Source organism: Notechis scutatus, chromosome 1, assembly GCF_049901735.1.
Source record: "Notechis scutatus isolate UNSWTSFEM ecotype Mainland chromosome 1, rNotScu1.2, whole genome shotgun sequence".
Lineage (NCBI taxonomy): Eukaryota > Metazoa > Chordata > Lepidosauria > Squamata > Elapidae > Notechis > Notechis scutatus.
In genome coordinates this window covers 226,854,101-226,865,465 of record NC_142009.1, presented here as the reverse complement: position 1 = coordinate 226,865,465, position 11,365 = coordinate 226,854,101, and the positions used below count along the sequence as shown (strand labels likewise).

At 37.6% G+C, this 11,365-nt stretch overlaps 1 protein-coding gene across 2 annotated transcripts in view; it reads left to right on the top strand.

The window, feature by feature from the left end:
- Nucleotides 1-277: 277 nt before the first annotated feature.
- Nucleotides 278-11,365, top strand: part of NUP160 (nucleoporin 160) — a 35,247-nt gene continuing 24,159 nt past the window's right edge. Inside the window, exons 1-10 of one of the 2 annotated variants that reach the window (XM_026665617.2) lie at nucleotides 278-405; nucleotides 542-650; nucleotides 2,792-3,002; nucleotides 4,024-4,246; nucleotides 5,636-5,720; nucleotides 6,639-6,753; nucleotides 7,705-7,863; nucleotides 8,629-8,706; nucleotides 8,962-9,059; nucleotides 10,158-10,242. In XM_026665617.2, the coding sequence (XP_026521402.2) occupies nucleotides 303-405; nucleotides 542-650; nucleotides 2,792-3,002; nucleotides 4,024-4,246; nucleotides 5,636-5,720; nucleotides 6,639-6,753; nucleotides 7,705-7,863; nucleotides 8,629-8,706; nucleotides 8,962-9,059; nucleotides 10,158-10,242 (1,266 nt within the window). In that variant the 5' untranslated portion in view covers nucleotides 278-302. Of the gene's footprint in view, nucleotides 406-541; nucleotides 651-2,791; nucleotides 3,003-4,023; nucleotides 4,247-5,635; nucleotides 5,721-6,638; nucleotides 6,754-7,704; nucleotides 7,864-8,628; nucleotides 8,728-8,961; nucleotides 9,060-10,157; nucleotides 10,243-11,365 lie in introns of both variants that reach the window. The other variant, XM_026665616.2, reaches the window with a different exon arrangement.

The following is an 11,365-nucleotide window of genomic DNA, read 5'->3' as shown; positions in this document are numbered from 1 at the left end:
ATAAGCGCACCAACGTGCCTACCGTCCTTGTCCTATTGTTTCTTTTATTTCTTTTATTTTTCTTATATGTATCCATGTATTCATCATTATGTTTTTACTTATACCTATTATCTTGTAAGCAATTGACAAATAAAAATAAAAAAATAAAAATAAAACCATAGATAGCCCCCAAACTCTGGCTCGGTCGGGAGAAGAACCGTCCCGCTCCGCGCCTCCCGCGATGCACCGCGAAGGGCGCCTTCGTCCGCCCGCCCTCCCTCCCGTCCCGTGAGCCTCTGTGGCAGCGCGCGCGGGAAGAGAAGATGGCGGCAGCAGTGGGCCTGGCCGAGCGGGGCTATTTGGAGCTCGGCGGGGCGGAGCGGAGCGCGCGGCACGGCCCCCGCGAACTCGTATTCAGCCTCCCAGGTGGGGGGGACCCCCCGGCGGGGCCGAGAGGATGCGGGGTTGCTGCGCGGGCGGTCCTTCGCGTGACAGGCACGCACCCAGAGCATCCATGCTGGCGCGCGGGGACTGATCCGCCTCCCTTGTCTGTCTTTTGCAGGTGGCGGCGCGTCCCCCTCGACCGTGCGGTATCCTGAGAGCGCTGGAGGGTTTTGGTACCAAGAGAACGCGCAGCTGGGCTCGGTGACTAGAAACCGCTTTATTCATTGGTAAGTGATCCGAGGTAGCTCACCTCCCGAACGGCCAAGTGTATAGAACCGTAGAGCTGGATGAGACCTTGGAGGTCTTCTAGTTCAGCCCCCCCCGCTCAAATCAGGAGTCCTTATTATTCCATCCCGGACAAATGGTTGTCGAACCTTTTCATAAAAACTTCCAGCGATTGTGCACTCACAGCTCCAGGGGGCAAACAAGGTTCATTGACGTCCGTTTACTCTGGCCTACATCCCTGAACTACAAAGATTCAGATCTACTGCAGCCTGTTTGGGCTAAGCTTACACTATGACACTGACATTGTTTGGTTCCTTTGGTCCTTATCTTTGTCTTAATGGGAATGTGGATTGGGTGGACACAGCTGATGCTTAAAAATAAAATTCCTCCTGGCTGCTGAAGCACACTTATTACAAGGAATTGTACAAATTTAAAGTTGATATGTTTGGGGCAGATACTGCTTTCTTTGATTCTTACCTGTTTTGCACTAAACCTAATTATGAGACTATGAAATATGGAGACTCACATTTAACTGAATCTCAACTCCTTGTTGGTGGTCCCCGAGTGTGAGACAGCATAACAGAAATTGAAGTTAGGGATCTGATGATGACATAAAACTACATCCCATGCATTTGGTTCCTATGCATGCAATATTTAATTTGCATTTTAAAATGCTAGTAGAAACATTGTAGAAAGACCTGCTCATGCTTCCCACAATATCTAGAAGGAGGAAGCATAAATCGGGGCGCAGGTATCCTCTTTTGCTGTCTTTAGCATGTCAAAATTCCTCCTCTCTGGAAGTTCAGGTTAGCAGCCCCTTCCCTCCTGCCAGTTTATAAAGCTATAAAAACAATACTTTCCCAACATGGTTTTAGATGGATACAATTATCTGATAGTCATTTGAGATGTCTGTTATATGTCTGTCTTTTGGCTTTTATTCTGTATTTATGTACTCTTGTATGCCTAGACTGCAGTTTGGAGAAATTTAAAAGAGGGTTAAATAATTTGGAATTTATCATCTCCATTTTATTTGTGGAGAAAAATGGAATTTTGAATAATTGATTATAAAATGAAATAACTTCCATGAAGACATTGGTAATTGCTGTAATCAAATAGGTGCATGAATGCTCCTTTGAAATCTGGACATTATATATTTAGAGTTGATTTTTTAGAAAAACAACATTGAGCTGAATTTATAAGCATGAAGACATGTTTTATGTGTTTAATGAAGTAAGCTATAACAGAATAAAGACTTTCCCGTATGTCCCCTTACTTTCTTGTGAGATTGGTCAATAGGTACAGAATTTAAATGTTATCACAAGTAATCACCATTCTGCTTTCTCGTTGTGAAATGGAAAAGAAGCAATAGCAATTTAAAGTGAAGAATAATTCAATTTGCTTCCATTATTTCCCCTTAGGCAATGCTGGATAAACATTAAATGTTTCCAGGCAATCTAGGTACATAGGTAATACAGTCCCTTAAAAGTGCCAGTAAATTCACATCAGCCAACAAATCCAGTTATAAATAAACATGTATTGAGAAGAAAATTAAAAAGAAATTGTAAAAGAAAACAAAGTTATAAAAGTAAATAAGTAATTGGTTTGGCTTGAACCATGTACTGAAATAAGAAAGAACAATATAGTAGACTTATTCAGCACTTCAATTAGAAAGTATTTTGTGCATTGGAATTAACTGGGTTCTAGCAAGAATATAAAATAGTAGAAATTAAACTGAAAGACATGTATGATTGTATGCCATTCAATTTGGACAACTTTCACAGTTGCTTTCTGCTTGTCAAATCAACAGGAGAAGGGCTAGCAGTAGGCAGTTAATTTAATTACCCTTACTTAAGTAAAAGTAAGTTAAAAAGTTGGCAGTTTTCCCTATCACATGGATCTGTTTATTTGTAAAGGGATGCTAGCTGAGAAGTAGGAAAAGGAAGAATCAACCAACCAACTCAGCAACATAACAGTCAGGACCAGGCACTGCCACACAAGTCAAGGGGTCTTGGGGGTCAGTGAGTTGATCATATTGAATCAGGGATGCCAGGCATAGTGGATGTATGTCCCCAAACAGAAAATATTGGGATTGGTTGTTTACTATTAGCGTAAACTTCCTGTATGCATTTGTTTCCTTTTACAGGGCAACCTCAGGCGCGACTTTAGAACTGGTAGAGGAGTCCCTTGACATAAACCTTTTGAACAATGCTGTTCAGCTCAGATTTCAAAATTGTAATCTCTTGCCACAAGGGGTACATATCTTTGAGACGCAAAATCATGTTGTTATATTGGTTTCAACCAATCAGACAGTACATAGATTGATGTTACCTCATCCAGCTCGGATGTATAGAAGTGTAAGTAATCTATTTTAATATATCTATTTAAAATACTTTCAAGATTATTAGAGATGAAATTATTTTAGTTGAAGAAATCAAATCACAGATTTATTTGCCTCTGTTCTTTCCCTGCATACCACTTCACCATCATAATATATTAATTCGTCCCATCCAAATCATAGTATTTATTTGAAGAAACATATAAACTAAGCCCTTTTTAAGTTGGATATTGGAGGTGTTTCATATACAATAAAGTAAAATTCAATATCTTCATATTGAAAAATATTCTGAAGATAAATTTGAATGGATTAGAACATGCAAGTTGTACAATTTAAGCTGCTAATGATAAAATGGTGAGGAAGTCCATTGATTAGTGAGATAATATGTAGTTGGTTTATGTATCAATTCCTGGTCTTAATCTGTCAAATCTTGGAATCAGATAATTTTGACATTTCTGCTGAGATTATAGAGAATTAGTCTTTGGATTTACACAAAGTAATAACTATCCATAGCTGAGTTAGCTGATTATAATATGAAAACCATATTATGGCTTAAATTGTGATGTAAAAGGTGTGCCTAAACTGTAGCTTGTACCTTTGTTTTATTGTAATTTTACCTAATCCATCTATAGTCTGAATCTAGACAGGAAAATCAATACGTGATATTCTATAATTTCAAGTATATAAGTAGAAACAAGAATACCCTCAAAATATAAAAAAAAACTTTTATAAAGAGAAAACACCGTAAGTGATCTCAGCAGACTAATGCCTAAAGGTGAGATACTAAGAGTAGAACAAGAATTGTCAAAATGTATCAGATGTAATTTGATTTGCTTGAATAGGGTTGGTGAATAAGCTACTTAACATGGGGTAGATACTATGAGAAAATGCTTTGTCTAATCTTGTTTCAGATATTCAATTTTTAGCAAATTTTACACAATAGAAATATTAATAGAAACATCATTTTACTATTTTTCTTCTTCAATTTTATACTTTCTTGTTGATAATTTTATCCCTGGTCTTATTTTTATTTTTTTTAGGAGCTGATAACAGAAAGTCAAATGCAGTCGGTTTTTACAGATATTGGGAAACTTCATTTTAGAGATCCTTTGAACTACTGTGTCATCCCCACAGTTCCTGGGTTGTCACCTTTTTCCACTGCTTCAGCAGCTTGGCTTACTGGTGATGGAGGATCCCTCTTTGCTCTGCCATCTGCTTCTGGTGGGATTTTTGTCCTAAACCTACCACCTTATGATGCTCGTGGTAAGTGAATGCAATTATAAAAAGGCAAGTGAGTCAAAGGATAAAAGAAAAAGGGCATCGGTTGGAATGTTGTAGCTGGCTGTGCTCCCTGCAGCAGTTAAATTGCTGTCCTGCTCGGTATCATAAATATGATAGAGGTAATCCTTGGGTCATATGATCAGAATTTGGACACTTGGCAACTGGCACCTATTTATCACAGTTGCAGTGTCTTGGGGTAATGTGATCAATTTTTGTGATCTTCCAACAAACAGAATCAATAGGGAAGCCAAATTCACTTAATTATCCTGTTACTAACTTAACAACTGCAGTGATTCGCTTAACGACTGGGGCAAGAAAAGTCATAATGGAAATTTTGAGCTCAATTGTGATTGTAAGTTAAGGACTACCTGTATAGACATTCTGTTTCAAGTTACAGGTAGTCCTTAACTTACAACTGTTTGTTTAATGAGTGTTCAATGTTACAATGGCACTGAAAAAAGTGATATGACTGTTTTTCACATGACCATTGCAGCATCCCTATCATATGATCAACATTTGGATACTTGGAAACTGGTGTGAATTTGTGATGGTTGCAGTGTCCTGGGGTCCTTCTGACAAGCAAAGCCAATAGGGAACCAGATTCATTTAACCATGTTACTAACCTAACAATTGCAGTGATTCACTTAACAACTGTGGCACGAAAGGTCATTAAAGGCACAAAAAGTCATTAAATGATTCACATAACAACAGTCTTGCTAGCCACAGAAATTTTGGGCTCAATTGTCACATGTTGAGGACTACCTCCACATTTTTCTCAGAAATTCAATTTTGTAGTGAACCTTACAGTAATTTTAAACATATTCTAATATATAGAAGACAGAAATGGGTTCTAATATCAGCAGATTTTAAAAAGTGATGTAGCAAAGCAATTCAGCTAAGAGAAATAGAAGCATTTGGTTTGGAACTAATATTGATACCACTTTGTAGAGGCAATTTCCTAAACGTCACTTTCATTCTCTTCTGACTTTCCCCTTATATTCTTTTAGATTTAAATTGTTTCAAGTGCAAAACTTAGTAAAATGTCCCATTTTGAGAGCAAAACAGGATCAATGTAAAACATTGCAATTAATATTGATGTTAAATGAAAAGTTATTTAAAACTGATTTAAATTAAACATTCATTCTGATCAATTATTTTAGGAAATAAGAATGACCTAGTATTTGCTTAGACCACCGACAGAAACTTATATCAGTTCTAATTATCACAATTAATAAATCAACTAAAGTAATAACTTTGTTTTAAATGCCTTTTTATAGAATTCACTAAAGCCTACTTGTCTGATTTAATTGCCTCTTTCTTATATTGTCAGATTTAAACAAATTGCTAAAAAATGTTTTCTTATTTTTCTAGAGATCCCTTCAACTTCATTTGTGGAGTTGAAACAGAGTTCAGTCATGCAGCGCCTGCTTACAGGTTGGATGCCAACTGCCATCAGGCTAGTATTATGATGATAAGCAGTTAAGGCTTATAATTAGAGTTTAATTAGAACTCTTAAAGCTTACACAGCAACAAATAGAGTAATTGGAATTGGCATTGGAATGAATGAAACATGAAAGGGAAATTGAGAACCTGGGTCTGGAGAGGGAAAGATTACCAGACAACCGAGGAAAAGTTGAAAAAAACAAAGCCAGAAGACAGATACTGAAGGCACCCAATTGTACCGAAAAAGGGCACCTTTCACTTTTTCTAATTAGCTCTGTTCCCAATAGCAATGAATTCCTCATGGCGCTCAAGACAGATTTTCAAAAAAGTGGAGATGGCTACCTTTGCCTAACTTACACAAGAAAGTGGAGTTGTGAGGATAATAGTAGGCTGTATTGAAAAATGAGGCATGAAATTGTAATCAGTTCCTGCTGGATTATTTTGGAGTTTAAACTTCTGCAGGTTGTTCACTATTGTATTGCACTTTATGATTATTTTGAAGTTTTATGTATGGCACTATAGTATTACTGCCCTTCATGAGTAATTTGAAGTTTCATGCATGACAAATTATAATATTCTTTCTCCTGGAAGAAGACCTGCTGCAAAGAAAAGACAGGTGCTTTACTTATAAACAGTGCTGCTTCAACTAAGTTCAGAGTGCCCTGTTCGGTCAATACTCAATTAAGATGTCAATAATAATTAAGGTCAATAATAATAATTAATATTATTAGTAATTATTAATAATTATTGACATTTCAATAAAGATATCATTTATACCTCACTAATGAAATTCAATAGTGTTCCAGTTGGTCATTACTATGATAGAGCAGTTGTAATGTTAGATATCAGAAAAAACTGTCATGCAGAATCATTGATTTCTCCTTAGTGCTTGCTTCTGTATTTATTATTGTTACTACTACTGATTTTACAGAGGCGATCAAAATCCTTCAGATCTTCCTGTTAGCTTATCAGTCCACTGTCGTGAACATGATGCACTTCTCTTTGCACTCTACCAAGATCATAAACTTCGTATGTGGTCTTATAAAGTGAGTAATGTTTTATTTTTTTGTTTGTGAATTAATTGTTAATATATCAGTACTAAGCAATTGATAATCATCAAAGTGGTTTGTGTCATGGGTCCCATCTTGACTTTTTTGATCTACACCCCCAATGGACATACTTGTTCACCTCAGTTTCACGAGTTTGGACAAATATTCAGCACAATGAGTTCAGTCAGGCTTTTGGAATGAGCTGTTGGCTTTCAGGGACTAATGCTCTTCCTGTTACGAATTCAAGGGCTTTACACTGAATTGTTTGATATAGAGTGCAATCATATTCTTCTCTACGCCTTCTTTTTACTGCATTGTGAGAGGCTTTGTTATCCAGCAGAACCTGTAGGCCAACCAGGAAAAAATGGATATACTCCTTTGTCTCATTGCACCTCCAATCCTCTGTGTCCTGAAAAATCTGATGAAAGATTTGAGGGATCTCTCAGAATAGTTGGGTAGGTAATACTGGGATGAAAATGATGAAGGTGAAGTTGAAGGAGGAAGAGGAGGAGGAGAAGGAGGAGGAAGGGGAAGAAGAGAAGTGGTAGTAGTAGTAGTAGCCACTGCAATAGTAGTAGTAGTAACTACAATAAAGCAAACAAAGAAATTATTGGCCCAAAATATCTCTTCCCTCCCTTCTTTCTGCCAATTGAGTGTTCTGCGTAGTATTAATACTAACTTCACAAAAATACCCCTAGACCTTTTATATCAGCAAATCACATTTTAAAAAATAAATCTGTTTAACAGTTTTTAGCTTAGAACTGTTTTCTTAAAAACAGAAGCAGATATATAAAGTATGAGGATACCCTGTAGTAAACTACTATCAAATCTGTGATGAGCTGTGGAAAATTAAACATAATAAATTGTCTCTCTGGTGTCTCACAGTGCTGTGTTTACAATTGTATTGAAAGATGTGTGTTTTATTCATCTAGCATCTTATCTTAACAGAATCAAATGTGCCTGATGGTGGCTGATATGTTGGAATTTGTTCCTGTAAATAAAGATTTGAGACTTATTGGTGGAAGTGGACACAGATTACAGCTGGCATATTCGGAGTCATTGGGGCTTTATATTGGTGTATACTTGCATGCACCCAGACAAGGGCAGGTAATGGAAATTTTGTATTTGGAGAATACAAAATGTGTATTATTGAAACTAAAATAAAATACTAAAATACTGTTTCTATGTTAATTTATAATTTCAGATTATTTGGCAAAGGCAGTTTACAACAATATATACTTTGTTTTGGAAGCTGAGATAAAAAGCAGAGCTTAAAATGCTGATCATTTCAACTGTTACTTGTTTAAACATGGACAATTATGTAACATGGATGCACCTCAAGATATAAAGATGATACACATGAAGTATGTTTAGAGTAGTGATTATCAATCTTGGGAGCTTGAAGATGAGTGGACTTCAACTCCCAAAATTGCCCAGCCAGCATGCTGCCTGGGGAATTCTGAGAGTTGAAAACTACACATCTTCAAGCTGCTAGGGTTGAGAAACATTGCCTTAAATATTGATATGCATTGAGTGACACAAATCTCTTATCTCTAAAGTAAAATATTGTGCAACTAACTTTAGATACAGAATCGTTGCATTGTCTGAGGTTACCCATTCATGGTTCATTCCTCAGCTACTTCACGTCCTGCTAATATGCTCATACAGAGAGTCAAATATTCCTTTCTATCTACAGGGAGAAGTCACATAGTTGCTGAGAATTGTTCTTCATTCTCTAGTTACTAGAATATTTGATATACATGGCATATCGTTATCTTAATTTTCTAGAATAAGAAAAAGGGTAAGGATATGGTAAGAATTCATTTCATTTTTATTTGTACTAATTGCAGACTTTTTTTTTCCCCCCTGCAGTTCTGTGTCTTCCAGTTGGTCAGCACAGAGAGTCATCGCTATAGTCTTGATCACATATCATCATTGTTCACATCTCAGGTTGGAACTGGTAACACTCAGGTCAATGAAGTCAAATGGGTTTCAGATAAAAATAAATACATAGGTCATGGGTAATCCTCTTCAGGCTGAAAAGGCTTATTCGAGCTATCTTACCTTCCCTCTTACTTGAGCATGGATAATGCAATGAAAAATTATATATACAATCCTTCTAGATTCAGTCAGTAGATTCTACATTGTTAACATAGTACTGATCTTAATCGTTCGTTGATTTAATCTATTTACATTTTTATTTAGGAGACACTTATTGATTTTGCTTTAACTACTTCTGAGATCTGGGCACTTTGGCATGACGATGAAAATCAGACTACTGTGAAATACATCAATTTTGAACAGTAGGTTTTATTCCCCATAGCTGTTAATTTGCTCAATATGTTTCTTTAAAACAAGTTTTAGTGTTGACTGTTCTATTGAAAAGGTTTCAGCATAAATAAATTTGTGTGCCAGAGTACTAGAAGATGATAACGTTGAGCCAAAAGTTATTCTCTGTACTTTTGAAGCTTTAGAATAGGATTAGATTACATAGCCCTGCGAGATTGTTCTCTATTACTGGAGCTTATAATGGTCTTGTTAACTAGGCAGGAGAAAGCATTTCCAAATCTTTAGACAGAAGATACCCACCATTTCAATTTCTAACAATGTTTCTAAGATGTAAGGGAGGCCCAGTAACACTGATAATCAACTATAGGTAGTCCTTGACTTACAACTGTTTGTTTAGTTATAACTGAAACTTTAAAAAGCACTGAAAAAAGTGACATGACAATTTTTTAAACTTTTGACCATTGCATTATCCCCATTGGTTATATGATCAAAATTTGGAAACTTGGCAAGTGGCATGTATTTATGACAATTGCAGTGTCCGGGGTCATGTGATCACCTTTTGCGACCTGGCAAGCAAACTCAATGGGGAAGCCGCATTAAACCTAACAACCTCATCACTAACTGAAGCGATTCACTTAACAACTGTGGCAAGGAAAGTGATAAAATGGCACAAAACCTATTTAACAACTCTTAGCAAGTAAAATTTTGGGCTCAATTGTGGTCATAAGTCGAGGACTACCTGTGTGTTTCTGATTAGTGTTCTGCTTTGCAGCTAAGCTGCCTCTTGAATTATTTCCTATTAAATGGTTCTTAAATTGGAAAGAAACTTAGTGGGTATCGAGGGAATTGTTGGCTACTGCATCAGTGCCAGGATGGGAAGCCAGGGACTTGCCCCAGAGTGCCTACTACTGGATTAATAGAAAAACCCGACAATGTATGCCCACCAAGAAAAGAGAGACTGTCATAACAGCATAGCAAAATAGTGTGCTTGTTTCTAGAATCTGTGATGACATTGAATTGAAAAAGGGATAATGTGGTGAAATATGATGATTTGGAACATAGTCTTTTTATGTGTATGTGTATATGACTGAAATAATCTAGTCTTGTTTTAGCAATGTTGCTGGTCAGTGGAACCAAGTTTCTGTTCAGCCCCTGCCAGCTGAAGAAGTGAATATACGAGATGACCAGGATCCCAGGGTAAATAAACCCTATGAATTAAGTATGGATACAGTATTGCTGTATTTATCTTACTTGTACCATAAATGTATGTGTAATATAATAGAAATCCTCCAATTTGAACAATGAATTTGAATGCCGAAGGTTGTGCTGGAAACAAGATCAACAAATAAATCTAGTTTCCAGTACATTTCCTTTAGATATATAATAAACTATTGCTTTAATTGGCTCCAGGTAGCTCATGATTTATGGCATGTGATACCAGAATTTTCATCAGTAAAAAGTGCACTTGCATCACTTAGTGACAGTAATCCCAATCGCCAGCCTTAACTGAATCCCACCATCGTTGGGGAATGCAACTTCCTGCTGCATAAACCAAGTTGGTGGGAAAGCTGACAGGAAGTTTCATGCCCCAGATTGGCAGGCATATAAGTGGCTGCTGCTGGGTGGGAGAGCAGGGAGTGTGCAGGGCTGTGGTGCAGGGGCAAGGAAGGGTGGGAATGAGGGTTGGGAGGGTGCACAAAAGGTGCAGGTCGGGAGGGGGGCACAAGGGGTATGTGAGGGGAAAACGTCAGGCAAGGTGCAAGTCAGGTGCACCACAGGAATGGGTAGAGTTCAGGTTGCATGATGGCTGACAACATGTGAAGGATGGGTAGGATTAGTGCTGAGTGGATCAGGAGGGTTGTGAGGGTGTGTGTGAGTGCAAGCAGGAGGGTGTAATGGAGGTGTGTGATGGATTGGGGAAGGTGTGTGGCAGTGCACAAGTAGCTGGTGTGAGCACAGGGGGAGCTTATGGGGTATGGGGAACATTCCAGTAACTTATAACTTTCCCTGCTAGCTTCCCCATTAATTTTCTGGGGAAGCCAGCAGAGAAAGTTGCAAATAGCGATTATGTGGTTGTGAAGCATTGCAGTGGGTCCAAAGTGCAAACCGGATGCCAAGCACCCTGATTGTGATCATGTGATTGCAGGGATGCTGGGATGACCAGAACTCTGAGGATGGTCATAACCCCCATTTGTTCAGCACTGTTGTAACTCTGAAAAGTCACTGAACAAAATGGTTGTAGATCAGGAACAATGTGTATTTGGAAAAATTAGGCATTTGTTACTCCAAAATATGTTAATTATCAAAATATTAACAGTGA